The sequence below is a fragment of the Xiphophorus hellerii genome, chromosome 24 (genome assembly GCF_003331165.1).
Source record: "Xiphophorus hellerii strain 12219 chromosome 24, Xiphophorus_hellerii-4.1, whole genome shotgun sequence".
Lineage (NCBI taxonomy): Eukaryota > Metazoa > Chordata > Actinopteri > Cyprinodontiformes > Poeciliidae > Xiphophorus > Xiphophorus hellerii.
In genome coordinates, this window is record NC_045695.1 from 7144421 (window position 1) to 7169567 (window position 25147).

Here is a 25147-nt window from a genome sequence, read left to right on the forward strand (position 1 = left end):
ACTGCTTAACTGGGTTTTTCTTGGACAGTCATTCATAGAAGCCTATTGTCATAAAAACCTCTTTTTGCATGGATCTATTGCTGCTAACACCTTTGTGTTTTCTTTCTGTTTTTCTCTCGCATAGAGAGTACTCTTAGCTCAGAGTTTCTGTATTTAGCTGTTTCAGCTTTAGATGGAGTCATTGATGGAGCTATCCTGCCAATAACCTTGTGGTTTCTGTTGAACTTTCCCATGGAAAGTAATCCTGACCCAGTTCTGACTCTCTGTTTAGCTGACTCTTTTCTAGATGTAGCCAAGGATTTGTTTGTATTTTTCCAGTTGAAAGTACCCTCTGCCCAGTGCTTCTCTGTTTAGTGGCATTGCTGTATGTTTGAATTTCTTTATACTGGATTAAAATTTTTCCATAAATGATCTGGAGCAATAACAAAATAAAGCATATCTTCTGAATATCAGCGATTTTTGTTTGAGGGTCACAACCTTGGCTCTCTCCAGTTGAACGGCAGCCTGCTGCTCCCTCTCCTGACGGCTCTGTCCCGGTCCTTGGCTCTGGCTGGGGCTCTGGCTCTGGACCTGGGCCTGCACCTCACGCTCCTCCTCCAGAGATACATCTGAGTCTGATGGTCTGCTAGTATACGAATCAGCTGAGCCCTACAAACAGAAATTGCACAAGTTAGTGAAACTATTACGACTAGACATATTTTAGATATCTTAGAGATGCACATATTTCTTAACATTGTTAAGACGTTTACAAAACCTAAAATTAATTTCTTACCCAGCCTTCGGTATCAGATCAAACTATGAAGCAAGGAAGCTAAAATTAGAGATGACTAGAGTTTTTTTTAACACAGATGAGCATAAAAAAGCACAAAAGCATAAAATTCTTTAAGTACATCGTCACCTGTCTTGCCAATTTATAAAAGAAAGTTGCTAAGATAAGTGGTCTTTCTTGTTGGACAAAACGTATCCACAAGCAAAAGAGCCAACATCTATATAACAAAGGCACAAGGGCCAAGAATTTACTCAGTTTTACATAAGGCACATCAATAAGATCATTAATGGAGGTTTTGAGGTTTGCAGATTGCCAAGTTTACAGTCTAATTTGGTTTAGTTACATAAAATCTGAAGTTACCATTTCTAAAACGGATTCAAAATGATTTTACCAGTGATTGACATACTGAAAAAGTTCTAAGAGGTTGTGCCACGCCTTCATGCATTTGTGATAACTGGGAATGAGTCCTTTTACTCCACTGTGGAGGAATTTCAACCCACTCTTCTTTGCAGAATTGCTTTAATTTAGCCACAGTGCAGGGTTTTAGTCAGATGAAAGTCCATTTCAAAGCCTTTAAATGGTTTTGTTTTTGAGGCTGCTAGTGTGCTGAAAATTGTCCTGACATGTAACTCAAATGAGGTCAATATCGCAAACTGATTATACTCTAGAAATTTTTCCAGAGAGCAAAATTTATATGTTCGTTTTTCAGATCTGAAAGCAGCAAAGCAGCCTTAAGACCTGATGTAACTTCACACAGAATATTTCCCGACAGTCTTGATCATCATTTGTATGTTCTGTGACAAATATGTCAAAGGACTTGATGTTCTTTTTGGTCAGCTGTGGTTTTAGCTACTTCTACTGTTGAATCAAACTTTGACAGTAAGGCAAGAAAGGCCTGCAAAGATTGAAGTGTTGTTCCTTTTGTGACCTCCTGCATGAGTCTCATGCAGGAGTTCTCACTTTTGTTCTCTGGCGTTTGGAAAACTTTTCCTTTTAAGAGATAAAATCTTCATTTGGAAGCTGAATTTTGTAGGAAAAAATATAAGAAAAGAAAATAACTCTGCTTTTTCATCACACTGTATGCAGTTGCTGTAACAGAAAATACAACTGCAGATCCCGTCAGTAAGAGTGAATCTTGCTGAACTGAGGATTCATTTTCTCCGTTCAGTTTGTCTTGTAGTGTCTCACACACAGTCAGGTAATTTCTTGAGGGATGCAAGCTTGCAGTCCCTTCATTCTGCATCCCAGTCAGAACCTCTTTATTGCCCCGTTTTAATGCCGGTACACAACTGGATCAAGTGCTTCCTTCTGCTGTTTTAATCTAAACAATCAGCCACTAATGATGATTCAATTAAGGAGGACCATTAGTCTCGAGATGATCAATCAAGTTAGTCATCACAGCTAAGCAGTTTTTTTTTTAGGCTAGCAAGCAGTAGAGGAAAACCTGACTTCAGCACACTGCTTCTCTGGATTGCAAGCATCCTGTCTCAGAAAGTTTCTGGGCATGTGGAGGATTTCCAAAAAAAAACAACTAAACGAAATGAGGGGCTGAAATGTTTCCGCTGGCTTTTTTTGGTTTCAGTTCTGTTAAATAGGAAGTTATAACTCAGCCCTGTCCATTTGCATCTTTACAGTTTTGGTTATCTTAAATAAAGACAGTGCTTTTACAGTCGCAAACCCATCTCTTTTTTTTTTATTGGGATTTTGAGTGATAGAATATGTAGTAGAACCTATTTTAATTTGTAGATAAATTAAATAATCTGAAAAGTAAATCTTAGTCAGTGCAATTACAGGTATGTCTCTATCAGCTTTGCATATTTAAGTCAATATTTTTGCCCTTTCCTCTTTATAATACACTTCAAGATCATCAGATTGGATTAAAAAAAACATTTTTTGAACATCAATTGTCAAGTCTTGTCAAATTGGTCTGGACTCTAAGTAGGCCATTCAAACATGTGAATTATTTGATCTAACCTATTCTATTGCAGCTCTTTCTATATGATTTTATACCTTACTGGGCAAAGGGTTTGTTGCTCTCTTACTAGAGGGTTTAGTAAGCCATATATTTAGCTACATAAATCATAAATTGTTTTTGGTAAAAGTTCAGTTTTGATCTCATTTTATCATAGCACCTTTGCTCACATGTTTGCTGGCAAAATGGACTTCTTATGGCTTTCGTCTTCACATTCTTCCATGAAGACTTGAGTTAATGGAAGGTAAAATTTAACACATATTCACTAATTTGTCGATCATCAAAAGAAGTTCAATTGGATTGTATTTTAATGTATACGAGGAAAAAGGGATGAAAACAAATGTGTGACGTATTTTTACTTGCTACTTTGCATTGATTGAGCTCATTATATGTTAAAGAAATGCTTTCAAGTTTGTGGATCCAATGTGTCAAAACGTGAAGACCCCTACTGATATTTGTTCACCCTTCTCAATTGAGGTTCTTGTGGCATTACTCTTTAGTGCCAAGGAATGCACACAGAAGAGCTGAGGGAGCACTGTAGCATCCAAGCTATTATCCAATGGAGTAGCTTCGGCATGTGACTCATCAGCATCAGAGTCCACTTAATGACATCACGATGCATGTTTCTGCAAGACTCGTCAGAGCCAGAACACGGCGCAGCAGCTCGGCCGGATGAGAAATACTCTTCAGGAAAGTGACGGATGCAGGAATGTGACACACGATTTGTCGTCTCGGTGACGGCCCTTGACGGGGATGGCGAGGGGGTCATTTGCATCTTTCGGTTCTCCTCTGAGAAGCAAAGCACGGTTCTGCTTCTCTTGCATGGGAAATGTGGTGACTCCTCCTGGTTTCCTTCGCTTTACAGTCAGATTGCAGCCACATATTCAACCAATAAATAAGGATATATGCAGAAATCATCTAGCCATCTGCCTAATATGCATCCCCCTCCCCTCCTTTACACACCCACCCAACCCCCTTCCAGCCAAGCATAGCCCAGGATCACAGTACACTGGCTAACCCATCAAAGGCCTCTTACGTGTGTATGTGTGCCATCAATAAGCAAACAGCAGGAGAGCACATAAGCAGATTTACACTCACCGCCTCCGAGTCTTCAAATCCATGCAGGTACAAATTGTCATACATGGAGGTTTGATATTCTAACGAGCTCCTCTAGAAAAATGAGGGGGGAAAAATGTGAGTGGAGGCGGAGGAAAAAGGAGGGGGCACCGGAGGAAAAAAAAAAAAAAGATGGTTGGGGAGGGGGGGATGACGACAATTCCTTTTCTCTACAGCAGAGACTAATTAAAAAATAAATATCCCCTCCTGTTGGATCATGCCTGGTCCTTTGGAGGCGCCTCTGTAAGACGGATGCAGCTTCTCCCTGGTCTCCTCGCTCTGCTGACTGCCTCACATTACAGGATGGAGACGGTATCCCTGGAGGAAGCCCGATCCTGGCATTTCATCTCTATCAGGCGTCCGCACGTACAAAACCTACACACAGAGGCAGAGAGAGCAGCAGAGGCAGCAGCAGCAGCAGAGGGGCTGTGAATCCTTCCTCAATATCCAAGCCTGATGACAGAATCAGAATGCAAGGAGCCGATTGGCTGGATGGTTGTCCACTCAGCCTGGATGAGCACTTTTTTTTTCTTCAGTGCAGTAAGGTAGACGGATTTGGGGAGAGGGAGCAGCATCCTCTTGTTCTTATTTTACCTTATTTATACCAAATCTGTTCAAAAATCAGAATTCTATACACAGTGGCATAAAAAGTATTTCTTCCTATTTCATTTTGCTTTTTAGCTACATTTCAATGTTTGATATCATCAAACAATAGACAGCTTTCAAATGTTGATTTAATTAATAAGGGATTAAAAACTATCCAAACCAGCCATACCCTGTGTGAAACAGTAAATATCCTTTAGCCTAATAACTAGCTGTGCACTAATAAATCCAATCAAGCTTTTGTGATAACAGGCAATAAATTTGAACATCACTGTGGAGGAAATTTGACCCACTCTTTGCAGGTTTGTTTTAATTCGAATTCATTGAACAGTTTTCCACTATACAACATCTTAATCGGATTTCAATCCAGGCTTTTGACTAGGCCTCTCCTAGTCTTTCATTTAGCTTTTTTTGTCCATTTGGTGTCCCTTGACTCATCGTCCTGCTGCATAGCCGTTTCTCTTGAGCTTGAGGTCACAAACTGCTTCTCTATCAGGACTTTCAGGCAATGATGCAGGGTTCTATCAGTAATGGCAAGTTATGGATAGTGAGGGAAAGCAGTGAGGGCGTGTGGGGGGTGTTTTCTGAAAGTTAACCATCTGGACAGCAGTCTAGAATGGGTTAAATTCCAGGTATTTCTGATCTGTGGACCAGCTCATCCACCTCCTTCTGTTTGACTTTGGATGTTTGACTCCAGACACACACCGTCCAAAAAAGTTCTCTTTTTTAAAATCAACAATCAAAATGATTACTCTGCGAATTTTAGGATGTTTTTGGAGCACTACATTCACATTGTTTCTTCCTATAGGAAGTTGACTGAGTTCACGGAGTTTTTTTTTCTTCTTGTGTGTACACCCTCACATTTTCTCTGATACTCTCCCAAAAACACCTGTCACTTGAATTGCAGTTTAGATGAAAGATTCTGTGGACAGAAACTGTCTCTCATACAATCCAATAATCTGCCTATTAAGGAAGAATGGTGATGAAACGTTATGAAAGCCACTAGAAGTCCTGTTTGCCACAAGGGGAGCAAAGCAAACATTTTCATGAAAATCAAAGCATATTCAAAGCCATTGTCCAAGTGTGTTGAAGCTAGTTAAATGAGTACACCCATCACACTATTGCTTAAATGCATTGCTTTTCAGTGGGTATATTTATATAACACTGTACCCTACACAATATGATCACCACATGTTCTTTATGTTGAAAAAGCCAACATTATGACCAACACAGCTGCCACACCAGGGAAATCTTCAAACTGAGGAAGAGATTACAGGTATTTGTCTTTTGTGCTGATGGAACATAGTTAAGCTGTTTGTTTCGAAATGCAAAGTTAAGAAACATCACCTGACAGACGATATAAGGCGAGGGAAAATGCTGAGATCTGAATTTAAACATATTCTTCCCGACTTCATTAATAGACATCTAGCCTATAAAGGTTTATGCCTGAAGCAACAAATCTGCGTCGTCTTTGAGTGATCAAGAGCATGCATGTTGCAGCAGTAACACATGCATGCGTTACACAAAAATTGTATCATTGACCCAATAATATTACATAATCCCATCCAACAATATAAATGCTCATGCTAATGAACATTTGCTCACCTCAGGATGTGAGATGCATGAAACTGAAAGTGAAATCTTTTTTCTTAGAGATCTGGCTAATGACCTGTCCACCTGGGGGCACTCATTGAGAATTGCCATTTAATTCCCAGACACCGATGGAATTCTTAAATATGGAAAAACCACTCACCTAGATATCGAACAGTTGGACATGCTTGATCCAAATATACACACACTATTCAAGCTGGGCCTGCACCAAAAATGATACACACTCCCTTACTTCCTCTAGCGTAAAATCCATATCCATTGTCTATACCCTCGGGGGAGATGCTGCCTACCTCCAGCGCCAATGGGTAGTAGGCATGGTACATCCTGGACAGGTTGCCAGTCCATCCCAGGGCAACACAGAGATACACATGAGAGGCAACCATGCATGCATACACACACCTAAGGGCAATTTAGAAAGACAAAGTAACATAACAGTCATAGTTTTGGACTGTGGGAGGAAGCCGGAGCACCCAGAGAACATGCAAACTCCATGCAGAAAGACCCTATCTTTAAACCAAGGACCTTCTTACGGCAAGACAACAATGCTACCAACTGTGCCATTGTGCAGCAAAAGGCAAGGAAACGGTATGACACATTTACTTCCCAGGATTCCCTTGTGGTTCAGTACCTGTCTGAGGATGAAGCTCGTGGATGTTGTGCTTCCATCAGACCTCTTGAGCCGGCTTCTCCTGGAATAAGTCCCTCGGTTTACCTGAATGAAAAAACCAAATCGTAACCTGAATCCAGAGGTTTTCTCACCACATCTGGAGATGCGGTGCTAATAAATATCCAGATAGATGACTGCATGGTGCTGTTTTCTAACTAAGTCAAATACACAAGCAAAATAGTTGCATATAAAACCCCCAAGCAAATAAGACTTCATCCAACTTATTAATGTCTTTACCTTTGAATGTCTTTCTTTTCCTCCTAAATGATCTAAATATACCAGCAGAGTTGATCTCAGGGGGACAAACTTAATTATCTGCCTGTGATTTTGTCCCATTTCTCTTTAATTCTCCAGAGTTAGTGACAATGTCCCCTTTAAAAAGACTGAGCCTACTTCCCTGTATCTGTGAAACGGGGCCACTAATCTGGGTCAACATCTTTCTTTGGCCCCCCCAAGTAAAACAAAGTGAAGAATGAAGTCTGGTAATACAGTATGTTTCTATTAATATGTGCATATTACCCCAAAGAGAAAACAGTTATCTAGCAAGGAATGAGGCATTTCTTTCACTTTGACAGCAAGAATCTACTAATTTTAGATATACACATAAGTAAGATACTGTTGAGGAGTTTCTGCTGCATAAGCATTGAAATATATATAAAAAAATAGAGAAACAATATGTGAAAGAAGACTGATACATGTATAAACAAAGTCAAGATTCAGTTTTCTCTACAGTGGTTCTGCGCCGAAAAATATGTTTAATAAACTAATCAATAGTTGTTCAACCAACTACTTTGAAATAAAGTTTGGATGTGAGACTCATTTAAGTTAAAAAAAATATATTGAAATACTATCTTTTAAGCCATCGATTGAATGTTGTGAATATAATTATCAGTTATAGATTAATATTATTAGGTGTAAACATCCATGGAGATGCAAACATAGTATCAGCAACACTGTCAAAGTTGGAATGAATTATGTTAATGTTAAAAATAGTTTTCATCAAATAAGGTCTAATTTAAGATGACTCTTGACCCTACTTTGAATCTGAAAACCCTATTTCTACAAAAACATGAAACTTAAAACAAACCTGAAAGATGGGCGCTTGGATGCCCTCTCCTATTTTGTTCCGAATGTAGATGTGTCGGGACATTTCGGCCAGAACATCGGTCCAGAGAGCGGGCTGCTCCGGCCCAGCCCAGCGCAGGGGAGGCGGGTTCCTGGCTGCGTGCTCCAGCTTCACTCTGCGTGGCAGAACATGAACGCTCCGCGGCCGCTGCTTCCTCCACTGTCCGCCAGCAGACAGGCGCTCAGAGTCAGCTGCTTTCCACACTGGACTGGTCTACTACAGCAACACGAGGGGAGGAGGGGACGAGGGGCGCACAGTGGGACGCTCCAAATAACTGATTTGCTTCTGAAAGGAAGATATTTTCTGCTTGAAATGAGCTTTTTGGTAACCACCATTATGATTTGACTTGTTTCTTTTGTCAAAATGGGATCCCGTAAAGTGCATAAAAGATGTAAAAGTCGTGCTTACTGGCCACTTTTTGAGGTATAACCGGGAAATGTTTGAGAAATGTTGACTGTGGATACCATTGGAGAACAGTGGATTCATTGTCATGCTCAAGGAACCAGTTTGAGATTATCTTAGCTTTGTGACAGGACTAGTTTAGCAGATAAATGTGTTGTTAGTTCTTAATGTTTCTGATAAGTTTAATTAAAAGGCAACAGCAACCTGAGCTGTTGCTACAAAGCAGGATACATTTTTGCTTTCATGTTTATGCCCAAATTTTGACCCTGCACTCTCACTGTTGCTGCTGAAATTGAGACTAATCACTCCAGGCACCAATTTTTAGTCTGCTATCCAATTTTGGTGAGCCAAATCATAAAATTCAGTTTATTGACACAGGTTACAGGTTAAATCTTAAAGTAGTGACAAAAACACAAAATCAGGATGTTTTTGTTCCCATTTCTTTGCAACCAATAATTGCATGCATTTCAGTGATTTATATGTTGATCAAAGTAAAGAATTGTCACTGTTCAGAAAATATTGATAAAACAGAATCCTTCCCTTGTAATGTATATTTTTTTGTATGCTTTGTTGATGTTTTTCAACGTTAGTAGCTTGCTACAGTCATCCCTTGACTGAGGGAGTGTTGTTTCTTGTTTTGTCCAGCAGATGGCAGTATGATCAAAATAAATGCAGCTGCAGAAATGCGCTGTATACTCAGTGTGTGCAGGGTGATAATTTTACAGAAAAAATAACATGTTTTCTTAGCAGACAGATTGGCATGTGTCATATGCTTTATGCACTGATAAATTTCAACCATGCTTTAAATCCTAATAATCCTAATAATTGTTAGTTGCGGTCCTGGTTATTAGCATGGGTAATTGTCGCAATTGTAGCGTCATCCATTGTTCAGTTATCAATTGTTCATTCTTTATGGATGATTTAAAGCAAATGTATAATTACAAATAATACTGATCTCTATGTCTGTAGAGTCAGGTCATTATAATATGACTTGTTTTTTATGGCATCTGAACTCAAATTCTCCCCTGTCAGGTGGTGGGTCCAAGGAGCCAATCTCCAGGTGATCACTGGCAAGATCCCCAACAAAGACAAGCCAGGCAAGGTACGCCAATACAGCCCTGTACATAAGTCACAAGAACAGAAAAATGTATTTGTAATACTCAATTTACACATGCATTATTTATGTTTTAAAACATGTAACAATTTAGTTACCAACAGTTGAGATTATTTAAGTGTTTTGTTCCTGTTACAATACTTTCAGTACAATTTACTTTGTGTGCTAACAGTGTTAGTACACAAAAGTGGAAACGAACTTTACCAGTATCCCGTTTACACAGAACACTTGGGTGATGCAGGTTTTTAATTACTTACAGGTAGCTCAGATGCTAACATAAACAAGGCTAACTTTCAGTGAAGCTCCATTTTTGGCTGCTTGTTTATTCTATCCAGGAAACAAAAAATATATTGAAACTTTAGGCATTGTTTAGTTAAAGTGAACACATCTGTTTTAGAACTGAAAAGGTCTGTTTTTTGATGGGAGTGATTATCACTGGCTTGTGCTTAATTTTGCAGATCTTCACCACTGCACATTAAGAGGCCGTTTGCATTTTGAAAATGCTTCACGTTTGTCAACAAACTTCTTTACTCCACAGAAACAACACTTGAGCTAGATGTTATAAGTACTTTAATAATGTATTGTACGTGAACAGTAGCATTGTTTGTGCATTTAGATTTTGAGGAGACTCTCGGGTGGACCCAGAACTCTCAACTGGGACCATTTCCCTTTTGAACTCCTTCGTACACCGGGAGAGGGATGTTTGTGCTTTCCTCTTGAACTTGTGATCTCTGCAATCTGGGTATTAGATGAGTGGATAAAACATATATTGACAGATGTATTATGTCATTTTCATCTTTCAGGATGACAGTGTGAGGACAGTGTTGTAGGCTTTTTGTTTTAAGAAAAAGTTGGTTAAAGTTGGGACTTAATCTTTAACAATCTGTTTGAAATGAGACCTTAAAACTTTAGAAAGTCCAGCAGGAAGCTCTTCCATTACTCAAACGTCTAAATTTTTGAGTGGCACTTATCTCCAGTTGCTATTTTAGTAAAGTACCTTGCTGCATACACTCACCTGAACAAAACTGCAGTCACATATCACAGGTTTCAAGCTGTATTTTCACTTTGCTTTAAATAGCTACCTCTGTTTTCATGAAGGACCACATAGAAACCCCCCTGTTACTCAACATTGCACGAATCCATTTAGGAAGACCCAAAGATGTAAACACGCTGGTCCAGTGGCACAGATAACAAAACTAAGTGCAAACTTTATTTTTGGCTTGTACCGGTGAAGCATGTGATGTACAGTGTCCCAGAGGCAACACGTGTTATGTTAGCGGCTGGGCACTTCATATCATCCACTGAACAAGTGAAAAGGAGCCAATTTATCTCTCAGACTTATGTCAGCACATGTCCAGTCTCGCTTTGATCAGACTAATCTAACTAATGTGTGTGGTGGATTATGGAACTTAAAACTGGAAGGATTAAGTTGCTCTTTCTGGAGCAGGTCAGAAAGAGCAACTTAGACCAATAATTAGGTCTTACTGACCTAATTTATTGCTGGCAAAAATAATGATGGATGAAAACTTGTTTTGTATTGAAACTGTTGAATTGTTAGGTTTGTGTTACCGTAAGTTTAGGAATGATTAAGTAAGCAAAGATTTTCATGCTATTGCAAACAAACAATAAAAGAAGCCACCTTTTACACTCTTTTCTCCAGTAAGAAACTTGCATAAATATAGAAATTAATAGGTGTACATACTTTAGTCTATTTGGGCAAGCTGGTGGATTTGCAGGCATTTTAAATGGTCAGACAGTGGTGTGTCGCTGCTTGGTGGACTGTGAGCTAAAAACACTGCAGAGCTGTCTGTATGAAGCCATTATGTGGGAATTGTTTGGGGAGGAAGGGATAGTCAGTGGTGTAACTGTACAAAAAATGTGGCATAATCTGACTAGTGATATCCATGGAGTTATTGAAACGATCTAAAAGTTCAGTTGAAGTAATGTCCAGACCAAGGAGGAGTTCATTTAACAATGTTGTCTGGTAAATTCTGAGCCTACCAAGTGTAGGTCTTTAGGCAGGAACTGGTTGGTACCATTGTGATTAAATGACTGAACTGTCAGTGAAATATAAACAGGATTAAAATGGGTGTAGTGACCATGAAGACTTTTGACAAGAATTTCCCCATGGTTTTTTTTTTTCGCTTTCAAAGCTTTCACAACTCTAAAACTTTTGTTTTCAGTTCCAGTGGGAACTGAAAACATTTTTGAGAAATATACAAAGTCTAGAGATATGATTTTTCCTTTAAAGAGATTTTTAAGGGATCATGATAAAGCAATTTTCTCTTTGGCCTCCACAGTATTTCCTGGACAACATCCTGTTGGTGTTTTTTCATCTGACTTAAACAGTCATCCCACTAATTCAAACTATTTCCCAATCATCTTCTGCAGAAAGCATTCTCGTTCAAGGCGTCCATTGTGTGTATGTTCACGTTCCTCATGTTTGGATAAAGACTTCAAGAGGAACCACTCAACTAGTTCTTTCTACTTTTATAATTCATCACTTCAGCACTTCTTACCTGCTTCTGTAAAGCGTAGCAACACAGTCAATATGCAGCACTAGACAAAAAAAACAACTATTAAACTAAAGCTCCATGTCTACCTGCATTTCTCGTCTCCTACATGTAGCATTAAATATTTAAGACATCACCTAATGGAAAAGAAGGACGACGGATCACTAAATTTGAGTAGTTTGTTTCTTTTATGTTCATCCACATATTTCTTACTTTTCACCTTTCCCCTCTGGAGACTATTTGCTCTCCTGCCTGCCTAAGCTGGTCCGCTGGATTTTATGATTCAGATTAAAGTGACCTTGAGCTGACCTATAAGGGTCACTCTCTAGACAATATGCTGGTTTTAAAACCAGTACGCACTCTTAAAACTGTGTTCGTTCCATTTTACTTTTACATATTATGACTAAGATCATCGTTTATACTTTGCTCTGCACAAATTCTGTCTCTCAGAGCTGTTAAGAAAATCAAAATTTGGAAATATTTCCCAGTTTTACGTGGTGATACCAATGATATAGCTGTTTTAAAAGCCTCATAGCGTTATTGCGGTGTAACGCTATGGCCCATGTTTTTGAAATGGGCCATTATTGACAGTTGCCCAGGGTGGCATTAGAAGGAGGAAGCACACAAAATAACACCTGTCTGTCTAAGAGATATGACAGTTTTCTGTATCGCACAAATAATACAAAATACTGGCATCATAATTCATTTATTCACCTGGATTTTTTTTTTCACAGTATACATAATACAAAAATATAGAGTACCAAAAGTTTACAGTGTCCAAAAAAGGCAGTGTTCAGTCAAATTCACATTAAGCAAGTTTTTTTTAGGGCAAGAAAATTACTTTTAGAGCTCTTTGAGCAAAGTGTGAGGACGATACTGAATTAAGTGTTCAACAGTTCTCTATCCAAATTGGGTGTTTTCTGCTTCTTATCTCAACACTTGCAAAAGTATTCACTCCTCTTGAACCTTTTTCACATTTATGAGGTTGTAACCACAAACTCCAGTTTACACAATAGACCAATACAAAGTAGTGTTCACTTGGGAAGTGAAAAGGATATATGTGGTTTCCAATGTTTTTATACATAAAAAACTTAAAAGTGTACCGTGTATGTATGGTATTTATGCCTTACACGATAGAGATATGGCGCTTTACCTTAACTGGCAGCTTAAGGAGGTTTTTAGTGACTACAGGGTGAAAACCTTTGCATGGCTCTATCTCTGAGAGGGTGTCTCATTATAGTCAGATTTGTGATTTAGACATACACAGTAATATAAACATGGCACAGAAACAAACAAAAAAACACACAATTTCTTTCTCATTTTGAGAAATGAGATCAAGGACACAAAAATAATAAAAAAAAATTCAGTTAAGGGCAGGTATAGTACAAGTAGGGGTTTTGCTACATCAGCAAGAAGTGAACAGAATTTGTCACCAACTTGAAACGGTATTATGTTTTTTGCTATTTTACAATAAGATGTAATTTCTAACATATTCGGAAAAGATATCCGTCAAAGAAACATTGTCATTTGGCACCAGATACATAGAAAAATGTGTAATTTCAGCTAAAAGTGCAGAAATGTTCAGTACAGAATATCTCTGGTGTTATTAATGACGTCTTTGCTTAATGAGTGCTAACGCAGAAATTCTAGGATAAATTCATACTTTATGAAAATTATATGATAATAATACAGAATGTTACAACCTTGAGTAAGGCACATTGCACTGAAACCATTTTTACCTCCTTTCAAATGTCTTCTGTTTATACTTTAAACCTTCCAGCACTTTAACCTTTTGTGGCAAATCTGCTACTAATGCCTGTTGATGCATATTCTCAACATACCAAGGATCATATTTTGCATCTTTCTAATTAAACCTAGAATGCTATTTGTAGTAGCTCTACTGTATTACTTTTCTTATGCTGTAATTTTGGCCTTACTGTACCATCTCTGGTTTTTATATTTACATTTAATTTTTTTAACCTTAGTCTGAATGTGCATGGGTCTATTTACCTTTAATTTGATGGTGGTACTCCTCAATTTCACTTATATGGGAAATTAAAGAATTTTTCTATTATATTCTGTTTGATATAAAGTTTAAGCATTTGGCAGCAATTGAGTGGTCAGTATAGTTAGCAAATAATTTTCTTAATTTGCTAACTAAGGACTTGAAAATGGCCTAAATTCTTTTGTTTTTATTGTCTAAAAACAACAACAAAATGAAGCATTAAAGCAAGTTTCACTGAAAAAGCAAGAAAAGAGAAAATCTGAATGCGGCAAACACTTTTTCAGAACACTGTATACAAAGGATGTAAAACTTTTGTTTAAATTAACATATGTTTGTGTTTGTTTCTCATTAATCGAACAATGAATGATCTCTAAGAAATAGCTTCAAATGTTTGAACAAAAATGTATTAAGAGGCAGTACATAAAAACAATATTTACACACAACAGATTAACTTGATTGTTTTTTTATTTATGACTTGATTATATTATTGATTTGTATCTACTCAGTTTGAGAAACAAAAGCTGAATTGTTTGTAATTTAAGAAAACGTGTGATTCATTTTAAAAAAAAAACAATAAAAAAGTCTTGATTGTGTCTAAATTTTGCTTTATCATCAGAGATATTGCTCGGAACCACAGATGGGGAAACTTCCTTAACCAAATAAATATTCTATATACAGTACAGTATCATTCAGAAGTTTATATATACATTTACTGTAATAAGTGTCAATAACTTGGGGTTTATGCAGATTTATTTGACCCGTTGTTTTGCAAATAAGTATAAAACCTGCAACTGCAACAGTATTTAAAATCTTTTCAATTTACTATAGATTTTACCATTAACATTTGGTCTTCTTGAACAAGCTGCAGATAAGCCACTACTGCTTTTGCTTTAAGCTTGTAAGTTTGATTCTCTGTGGATTAAAAGCACAATAAATTCAAACCTTACTCAGGATGTTTGTTGTATAACCCCTGTATTCTGGAAGGACATGTCAAATCCATTTTTAAAACCTTGAATCAAAGAAGTATGTAAACTTCTGACCAGGACTGGAAATACCTCAGATATAACTTGATTGAATTTTATGTTCACATCCCCGAATATTCACCCACTGAACACCTGGGAGATAATTTATACATTCTGCTGATAAAAACAACATTTAAGTTTTCTATTTCGTCTTCTTTTCATTGCAGTTTTAACACAAAAATTAAAGCAAGTGAGCCACAGATCTGCACGTCAAAGCAGAAATCCGTTCAGAGAGTCTGTGGCTCAGCAGGGTGTAAGAAATCCTGATGGTTCCTATTAAGATGTAGTCAATCCCCTTGTGTGGAGAGTTGAAACCGCTCTGTCACTCCGACAGAACATCAGTGCAGAACGTCAGAAGCCATTTTTAGTTTTCAGAGAGTTCATAAAACAACACATCCGGCTTGTGGAGTTCAAGGCTAGAGCATTTTTGTTTTGATTCCCCTGAGCCTCTGGCAATGACGTCTAGGTGGCTCATGGGTCAACCTGACCAAAGGCAGCTCTTTGTTTATGATTGACTTGGTGTCTGAGACCAGAGGAAGGTCTTCTTCTTCTTCTTCTTTCTATGGGTGGATCTCTATGAATTTGGATATCAAAACCTTTGCTTCAGGAATTCCATTCAAAAAGTGAAAGTCATATTTTATGTAGACTTATTACGCGCTGAATGTTTTTTGAGAGTAGATTTCTGTTATTTGTGATGACTGTGGTTTACAGCTGATGAAATACCAAAAAAAATATTCTATTGAAGAGTATTTAAGATGGTTTTTTTGTTTGTTTTGTTTTTTTAAATACATAAATGTCACCCAACTGAGAAGTATTCCCACATACTATTTGGTCAGGGCTCCTTTTGCATGAATTACTACATCAGTGCAATTTAGGCTGCTGAAATGTCCAGGAAGCCCAGACTACTTTGATAGAACTCACAATGTTCTCATGACTGCCATTTATTATGCCTTTTTTTTTGTTGAACGTTTTCCTTCCACTCAACTTTCCAATAATATGTGGTGAAATATATAGTGAATAGGCAGCCAGATTTCCCTTGTTTCATAGGAATTATTTCATATCCTTATGAAATAATTATTTTTATTGGTCTAACGTAACAATCAAGTTTTCCGAAACTTTTGGATATTCATTACATCCAGTATTATCAAATTTAAAAGAAAGAAATATTACTGCGCCTGTAGTGCCTCAAGATATCCACTTTTTGAATTGAATTTCTGAAATAAATAACATTTATTTTCAATGTTGTTCTTCATAATTCATAATAGTAGATTTTTCTGAAAACTGTTTGGATATTTGTCCTTAATTAGAATATTTCTGGTGATTGGGGGGAAACTGCACCTTGAATAAAAAAATTCCAATGGCCAGAAAAATGTTTTTAACTTTCAGGAAGGTTTTCCGGTTATGTTGGCATAGAAACGGCTCCTCTCAGCTGTGCATGTAGGACCTGCAGGGCGAGTCGGGATGGAAGTCGTACTTGCTCACACAGGGAGGGTAGTAGGTGGCGGTGAACATGTTGCTGGACGCCATCGGGGAGGAGAAGTGATTGCACGTATCGTCGTTCACATGGAGGTTGTTCTTGTTTAGCGTCTGCAGCATAAAGAGAGCATTTAAAAAACTTTCTCTAAATTAATATATAGTATACAGTGATGTGAAAAGTTGTGTGCCCTCTCATAGATTTGTGTTTTTGCTTTTTAGTCACAATTGAATGTTTCAATTGTAATCTTAAAAGGGTAATCTCAGGAAAGCTACATAACTCAGTCTGGCCTGATGTGGAAATATTTTCTCCTCCTTGTTGAATCGTAAATTAACTGTAAGTAGCCACTTTGGTTCAATTTAACCAACCACACGCTTGCCTGATTACCTGCAGGTTAGAGAAATCACTTGAGTAGAAACACTTTGACACCATGAAGTAGGCTAAAGGATCTACGACATGAACACATTAAAACTGAATCTAAAGAAATTTAAGAACAGTAATGGACATTTGTCAGACACTTTTAGGGCTTTGTGTGCGAAATCAACGGAAAATTCCTGAAGCAATCCCAAGTTTGCTTGAGTTACCAGTCAAAGCCAGGACCTAAATCCAATTGATAAGATGATCTTTGATATGTTTAAAAATGCTCTAATGTAGCTAAATTATAATTCTGCAACAAATAGTGGGCTAAGCATCATCCATTGATGTAAGACTCACTGCAAGTTGTAACAAACACATGATGGCAAATGTTGGTTGGTTTGGACAGCTTTTATTATTGTTCAAAAACTACTTTTTCCATTCACTAAGGCGATTTTTCTTAATTTGACAAAAAGTGACAAAAGCTCCAAAGCAGAACAAATCTGTAAGTGGGGGAAGTGCTAATCACAACACAGCAGCGGGCCCACCTTGAACTCCATGGGGATGTACTTCTCGTTCTTTGGCGCGACATTGCCCTGCTTGTTGTACGTCAGGTGGTTGGGGGTGCTGGGGTGGATGACGGCGGACTCTGCCGACGGCCGGTTCAGGTGGTGGCAGTATGAGTACGCCAACCCTGAGAGGAGAGCTGCAGCAAAGAAGCTGGCTAGGCCCACTGCCACCAACTGGAACAATGTGAAATCTGGAAATAAAAAGTGTAGCCCAGTGTGGGTGAAATCTCATGTCTCGTTTCAAAGCTATTTAGATAAAATTAGGACGTGTAAAAATGTGGAATGACATAAGAAGTAAGTACTGAAGACATGGAAGCAAAGAAGTTGCCAAAATATCTAGAAGGCTAAGAAAATGAATTAAATCTATTTGTATTTAAATAGCAATACAGCCTCTGTTTTCAGGGAATAGCATAATAAGTAACTTATGGTGGGCAAAAGCAAACAGGTCTCTCTGGACGTAACTTCGAAACGTTTACGTTTTCCTGTCAGCATCGTTTGTGGCCATAATCCAGAAGTACAAATAACACAATTTCACCTTAAAACTACCATGACTGCATGATTTCTGACCAAGGAGTCTAAGATACTTTACTAGAAAAATCTAAGCAATTTATGCAGTTAGTTTCTCCATACAGAAAGCAACTTTTCTACTAAGTATTGAAGAAATCTCAGTAGGCCTGTTAAATTTTTATTTCCTGTCTCAGTTGATTTTATCACAGATTTTTTTTTTTATTTGTTTGTTTTTTTTACAGACATCTGGTTCAAATTATATGTCAAATATATTTAGAAATACATGACCTGAGAAAAAAATGTTCACTGCTTATTTTTTCCCAACATACATTTTTCTAATATAACAACCGACTTACTTCCACAGCTCTGGTTCTCCTGCCCGGGTAAAATCACTGAAAACAGACAGAGTTAAAGGAAGAAACACTGGTCACATTGATTGGGTCTCTGCAGAAATTTGGCATCTTTCTAAAGCAGTGTACTGGTAGAAATGCCTGCGTACCTGGTACCTCATGCGGCTGACATGGCCTGGACTGAGTGAGGTTTCCCTGGCAGAGGCTGGCCTCAGCCTCCTGCTCCTCCCGACAGCGTCGGCTGCGATGCTGCACACCCTCGTCGTCGCACTCGCCCCAGTCCGTCCATTCACCCCAGCCTGCAGAGCAGTGTAAAGAAACAATTTTTAAAAATCCTTTTTTTGCACAAAATACAGTACTAGACCTGTTTTTCCCCCTCTGTGTGTTTGTCCAGGCTCACACACCCAAATTATTTTCCATCTCACTGCAAATATTGATCTGTTTGTGGTGAATTTCCCAGCAATGTTCATTCAAGCACCGTTTTTATATCCTTTGATGACATGTTGAAAAATGTGAAGCACCTGTTATTTAAGGTCATATTAATTCCTCAATGGCAGTTCCAGTTTTAATTGAATGAGAAGATAAATGGAGGTATTCATAGGGAAGAACTAATGTGTAAATAATTTAAAAAATCATAAACTGACAAAACATAGATGATAAATTACTTGCTTTTATTTGACCTGGCAATAAAGATGAATTTTAAATAATATATGTGCCGTTTCACTGAAGAACTTAATCGATTTGAAAGAAATGAATTTGCAAAAGTTTTTTAAAGCATTCACAGCCTTTCAGTTGACTCATATCCCTTTATCCTCTTCACATTCTGTCATGTAAAAACAAACTTCAGTGTATCTTAGCTGAAAAGAGTCGCGTGCATTTGTTTTCAACCTCTTTGATTCAAATGCCGTCGAACCGCGTTCTTCTTGAATTCCGGCTGCAGGATCATTGAGGTACATCTTTTGCATTGCATATGGAGTGGATACCTTCACAGGGGTGTATGTTACAGAGGGCCTCCTCTGTATGCAGGCCAATGCAGATGTCCCCTCCGTTTGCAGGGGCCGGGCTGCTGCACGTCCGAGTTCGCTGATAGTGGCCGCCTCCACAGCTGGAGGAACACTGGGTCCAGGCAGACCAGCATGACCAGGCTCCACTCACTGCAAAGCATGCATATGAAGAAGTGGGGCTGCAGCTAACGATCATTTTAGGAATCGAATATTCCATCGAATCGGATCAAGAAAACTCTGCAAATTTCTCATTCAACCACTTTGCCTTTTTTTATATAATATTAAAAACACTTTCTGTTGTTAAATAAGAAAGTAAACATTTTATTGCCTAAAATTCAATAATATAGCATTCCTTTAGTGAATTTGAACTTGAGGCATTTTGGCTAAAACAGATTTATAGACAAAAATGTTTTTTTTATCTTAAATGGCTTAATTACTGCTGAGAATGTTTTTTTCAGCAAATGGCCTTTTTAATGGTCCAGTTAACAATTAATAAATTACTAAAAAGAGAAATTACTAAATATTATTTCAATAATTGATTTATCATGATTACTCTGTTCACTATAGCAAACTAGTGAACAGTGACTGTTACCTGGGCAGGGGTGAGCGTTACAGTCCTGATACTCCACTGGAGATCCAGCACAAGCTGCCAGGTTGGTCCTTCCTTCTGACGTGGAGCAGCTACGTTTTCTGGTCCGAAAACCTCTGGAACACTGCTGGGAGCAGCTGGACCACGTTTCCCATGGTCCCCATCGGGCACCTTGGGGCTGGGACGTAGTTCTGCCACTAGTCCGCACCAGCTCTTCAACCAGAGCTACAAATCCGGGGAAAGGACTTTTACTTACAGTCAATTGAATTCCTAAGCTCTAAATGCAAAAAAACAAGTTCAATTCTTGTTATGAGCAGCGTCCAAACATCATACGAGTTCAGAGAATCCAAGTGGTCCATGAGTTCAAATAAAGGGCCAGTATTTTCCCTGGCAGAGTCAGCAGACAGAGTGTTATGAAACATTAATTAATGAGGTGCAATATGGGTCAAACTGAAAGCACGAACAGGCACCCACAATCACAAATTATTTACATATGAATCTGAAGCGTTCAGGGTTCCAAATTTGAATTCACTTCTTTACTGCAGCCAAAGTAAGAATAAAAACTGAGGAAGCAATGTAAAAATGAACAAAGAGAAGGAAATAAAGGAAAAGGGAATCATTTTCCAAAGATTCCCTTGGAAAAGGGAAAAGTCTCGATATACAAATATGTCTTCATAATTGTTCTTTTTCTATACTTTTCCAGACCTGGAAAATCCAGGTTTTTCCACAAAAAGTGTCCAAGTGTCAGATAGAAACAACCCCAACAAGTAAACTGGCATCTGGATACGCCATCATTAAGGGACATAAAGGCCATGAGCTCACAGTCAGTACCAAATGTTTTTTACTGCTTCATCAGCATCGTTTTGCTGTCGTGTCCAGTACTCACTGTCAGTCTGGCAAGCTCCGGAGCCGTCGTTTGGGCAGAAGCGGGTCTCCAGCTTCTTCTTGCCCAGCTGGAGCTGCTGGAGGTCATGAAGTGGCGCCCGGCAGGTGTACCTGAATCTCTGCTCCTGGCGGGACCCTTCGTGGCTGACGTTGACCGGCATCCAGGGTGTCCAGGGGGTGTTGCGGCGCACCTCAGGGCAGCTCTCCAGGTTGCAGACTTTATACTCCTGGAAATCAGTATAAAGGAATCTCAAAAGTATTTAGTTACACTTCACACTCCTACACAAAGCTAACATAAAAGGAACAGCATTTTTTCAAAAGATTTTTTAAGTAATCTGTATTTTTCTACAAATTTCTTCCCACAAACATTTGATTTTATTCAAAGCACGCCTGTACCATTGCACATCCAGGGCAGGTGTTCCCATTCTCACAGGATCTAGTCCTGGACTGGACCCCTCCGCCACATTCAGCGCTGCAATGAGCCCAGGGACCCCAGGCTGTCCACAACACAGGCAGGGGACACAGCTTTTTCTCATTGCACAGCCTGCAAAAAAATCACAAAAACGAGCGGTTTCTTCACTGTCAGTGCTGACATATTTGTAGCAGCCGCAGCAGGGCGTGTTCCTCACCTCTCCTCCCGACCCTGACCAACGCATATTCGACCCCCGTGGCGAGGCGAGGGGTTGTTGCAGGACCGCTGCCTCACCTCAAATCCGATGCCGCAGCTGCTGCTACACTGACCCCAGGAGGACCAGGGAGTCCAGCCACCATTTCTAGGTGAAGATTGGGGTAATGTAAGCATTTTCGGATTTATTGGAGTTGATCTTGTGGGCAATTTTTTTTTAATCCTGAAGTTGTTTTAATGGATATTTAGAGATTAGTGTTGAAATCCTGAAGATCTCCATGAAAATCACCTTTACCTGGAGCAGTTCGCCACTTGGATGGTTGGACCTTTGCATTCAACCCCTCCACATCTGGCCACCGGTCCATCACACGAGCGGGACCGACACTTGCAGCTGCTGAAAGTGCCCTCGCCATCGTCATGGTTACAAGGCTGCCACGCTGCCCAGGGACCAAACCCACCGTCCTGCGTCAAGTTCCTCACCTCCAAGGGAGTCACATGAGTCTTAGTCGCTATCATCCAGGAATGTACTGGGTTACTATAATATCTAGAACTTGTTCTTACTGGGCATTCGGTGATATTTTGGATCCAATGGTTCATGTTGGAGCTTCCCTCAATGGTGGTGCATAGCTTCTGCTCCAGATCCCATCCGCAGTAAGGATCCCGAGCCTCCAAACAGCTCCTAATGCAAACAGAAGCCTCATCTTTGTTTTGTGGTTTGCACAAACATTCTCTTTAAATCTGAGAACTTAAGCGATTAAATTCTGGTGTAAATTGATATCTCAGTACACCATTACACAATGCAGATAGTCCTACAATGGATTTGTCCTACAATGGATCAAAGCATGTTGATGAAGGTCGTCTAGCCCCAAATCTAATTTAAATTTTATTGTCAGTCAGTTTACAGATGTCTTCAGCTGGTAACACTTTTCCAAGGTACTCTACAACCTGGTAATGCAGAGTCTCATTTAGAAGGCAGGTGGTCAGCTTCGTACCGTTCGGTTTGATAACTTGAGCAGCGTTCCAACGGGATCTTCACCAGTCTGTCATCGAGTCCCACGAACAGCGACCTGTCCTTCTGCAGGATTTTCAGACTCTTTATTGTTCCCCTTTGCCCCTCTGGGAGGATCCGGAGCTCTTCAAGGTAGCAGCCTTGAAGGCTTTTGTTGGTTGTGGCCAGAGCTTTCAAGATGCTGCCATACTCTGATTGGATCAGGCCACATCAAATTTAAAGTGAGAAATGTATCTAGAGAATTATCACATATTTTACTGAGGAATAAATCTCCCTTTGTCACCTGTGCCAATGTACATGACGTGGTAGAGAGCGCTCTGGCCTTGCACGATGTCCACCACCAGCTTGGAGAAGCGGACATTGTCCCGGGTAAGAAAGGGGTCGGTGGTAATTGGCTGGACGACGTCGCTCATGAGGAAGAGCCGCTGTGCGTCTTGAAGACTACGCTCTGTTAGGTTCCCACCGGGGCCGTCTTCCTCCAGTGTGCCGCACTGAAGACCAATAGTATGCAAACAAGTCAAAGAACACTTTCTCCTTCCACTCAACCTTACCATTGGTAAGATTAAGTTTTTATTTTAGTGTTACAAAAATAAAAACTTAAAATATTTCACTCCATGTGTAATGAGTCTATATAATATTTGGTCTTCACTTTCTGGAATGGATATTGGACATTTTCAGAATATGAACATTTTTAAGCTGTACTTGTAAATACAAGAGTTCATCATGAATTCACAACAAACATTTCTGCAAAGGTTTGTGTAAAACTAAAGACCAAAGAGATGCTTTTTTCTCTTCTGTAAAAGATGATGTTACTATCTGTATTTTAAGATTTGGGAAATTGTTACATTTCTATTTTTTGCTGAAATATTTTACCCTTATGGTGTACTGCTTTGACAATTTCAACACTTATGAAATACCAGCGACGGTAAAGCTGTTTGTCTGACCATTGACCATTGTTTTAGTTGCTCATAGCTGAGGCTTTGTATGTAGAAGCTATCTAGTTGTGATTGGTTGTTTTCCGTGACTGGTTGAATATACAGTATCACTTTAAGAAACACTCACTGTTTTCTTTAACTGTACACCAAAAAAAATCTGCAGTTTCATCCTTGTAAACCCGTGCTTATCACAAGTAATATAGTTTTTTTTTTTTTTTCACGAGCTGAGTGTATGTGCTGCTTTTTAGTCAGAAACTTATTTATGAGGATTCAGGTATTAACATGTGGACAAAATGACAGGAATTCCTAAAATTGCTTATGGGAAATAATTGGTTTTGTAGAAATGAGGAGGACAAAGCAAACAGCTGTCATTTGGATTCAACATGAAATAGATTATCTTTGCTTTGGGAATTATACCTGGAAATTGGGAATAGGGTTTGGAGTAGAGAGCCAGGCAGTGCGGGGGTTCTCCTGGAAGCGAAAGGGTCCATTGAAAGTCAAAGTGATGGAGCTCAGATTGAAGGCACAAACAGCCGAAGCTGATATGCTGTTTCTAAAGGAAACAGGGAAGTGTTAATTATGGTTTTATCTGAGCAGCTTGACAAGAAAGAGAAGGAAAAGAGTCAAGATATGAATCCAAAATTCACAGACTCAAAGTAAAACATGTCAAAAAATGAGTAATCCTCACACATTTGTGGTAAAGATGCCATAAATGATGTCTTGCTCCGGCAAGTGGAATGTGCTCTGCAGCTCGTTGAAGTAGAAGGGGATTTCACCTGAGCGTGAGCAGTTCAGGCGAGCCTTCATGAAGGTGGTCCAGGTGTCTTCCAACAAGAAACGTCCCCCGACATCGTTCTTACAGACCCGCGCCACCCGAGAGAACACCATCTTCCCACAGTCGTTTTCCACGGCAGTCTCTCTCAGGAAGAAGTAGGCAAACCGGCCGATTTCGTAGGCAGACACGAAATGAGGCTCTGGTGAAAAATCAAACAAACAAAAAAAAAACCATCAAAGTTGGTAAATGAACATGGTAAGCTAATTTGGACATTACTTAGGGCACTTTCAAGAGTCATATATTAGCAGTTAGAAAGAGAGTATTGTCAACAACAACTTTCCATTGGGAAAAATCTAAACGGATGTGGTTCTGTTCTAACCATTGAGCCACTTGGAGTTGTACTGGGCGGTCCGAAGAGGCGGCATGTTCCCCAGGCTTCTGTAGATGACCGGATCGCGTCCGGAGAAATCGATCACCGTGGCGGCGTACAGTTCCCCCCTCTGCGTCACCATGGCAGTGGAGTTGTGGCGGGGGTCATAGGGACAGCGTGCGACACCGTTCACTGTGTCCAAAATTTGACTGATGTTGGAAATCTAACAGAACGGAATAAACATTTCTATAAATATACAAACAAAACAATCTAGATATCAAATGAAATATAGGAAACTGTTCAGAAAAGGCCATGAGTACCAACCTGCCTAGATACGCAGACGGGTGTGAAAGCATTTGTTCCACATGTGAAGAGCATTCTCCCATTGATAAGCAAAACCCGGATGTAGTTTTGACATTCGTCCTGCATGTCATTGAAGAGTGAAAAGTTTGTAGTGTTTGAGTTTGCTTGAGTGAAAGTGATCGACTCGGCCAGATTTTGTAACATATCACCTCAGATTTCCCCTTGCTTTGACACGAGCGCTTTGTGTCTTCATCAGGAGACCATTCCGTTGCCTGAGTAAAAAAAAAATATATATATAAATTTTGAGTATTTATATTATAAGTACTGGTTGCAATGTATGGAGCAGTTTTTGCAGTTAAGATTTTAAACATTCAATAGCAAGACTATGAATGAGGGGTGGACAGTAGAGCAGGCAAGCCTTAATTTGAGGCTTTTTTAAATTTTAAGAGTGCATTCATGTACAAAAAAATCCATGTTG

At 39.2% G+C, this 25147-nt stretch overlaps 2 protein-coding genes and 1 long non-coding RNA gene across 5 annotated transcripts in view; 1 reads left to right on the top strand and 2 right to left on the bottom strand.

Annotated features, from left to right (window-relative positions):
- LOC116716039 (voltage-dependent L-type calcium channel subunit beta-4-like) overlaps positions 1-8039 on the bottom strand; it is an 18158-nt gene extending 10119 nt beyond the window's left edge. The window contains exons 1-3 of one of the 3 annotated variants that reach the window (XM_032556779.1): positions 7826-8039; positions 6700-6783; positions 478-648 (exon numbers count right to left, since the gene is read on the bottom strand). In XM_032556779.1, the coding sequence (XP_032412670.1) occupies positions 478-648; positions 6700-6783; positions 7826-7888 (318 nt within the window). In that variant the 5' untranslated portion in view covers positions 7889-8039. Of the gene's footprint in view, positions 1-477; positions 649-3839; positions 4304-6699; positions 6784-7825 lie in introns of those variants that run through there. The other 2 variants (XM_032556780.1, XM_032556781.1) reach the window with 2 other exon arrangements.
- Positions 1-13784, top strand: part of LOC116716042 (uncharacterized) — a 26076-nt gene extending 12292 nt beyond the window's left edge. The window contains exon 2 of the long non-coding RNA XR_004338374.1: positions 9299-13784. This is a non-coding gene — a long non-coding RNA (uncharacterized LOC116716042). The remainder of the gene's footprint in view (positions 1-9298) is intronic.
- The window catches only part of LOC116716038 (semaphorin-5B-like), a 22743-nt gene continuing 10179 nt past the window's right edge, over positions 12584-25147 (bottom strand). Inside the window, exons 5-22 of the mRNA XM_032556778.1 lie at positions 24879-24941; positions 24691-24789; positions 24376-24589; positions 23910-24195; positions 23639-23774; positions 22570-22777; positions 22270-22477; positions 21839-21956; positions 21573-21757; positions 21282-21425; positions 21049-21196; positions 20654-20879; positions 19771-19992; positions 19158-19328; positions 18324-18473; positions 18181-18216; positions 17297-17508; positions 12584-16507 (exon numbers count right to left, since the gene is read on the bottom strand). Of these exons, the coding sequence (XP_032412669.1) occupies positions 16346-16507; positions 17297-17508; positions 18181-18216; positions 18324-18473; positions 19158-19328; positions 19771-19992; positions 20654-20879; positions 21049-21196; positions 21282-21425; positions 21573-21757; positions 21839-21956; positions 22270-22477; positions 22570-22777; positions 23639-23774; positions 23910-24195; positions 24376-24589; positions 24691-24789; positions 24879-24941 (2988 nt within the window). The 3' untranslated portion in view covers positions 12584-16345. The remainder of the gene's footprint in view (positions 16508-17296; positions 17509-18180; positions 18217-18323; positions 18474-19157; positions 19329-19770; positions 19993-20653; positions 20880-21048; positions 21197-21281; positions 21426-21572; positions 21758-21838; positions 21957-22269; positions 22478-22569; positions 22778-23638; positions 23775-23909; positions 24196-24375; positions 24590-24690; positions 24790-24878; positions 24942-25147) is intronic.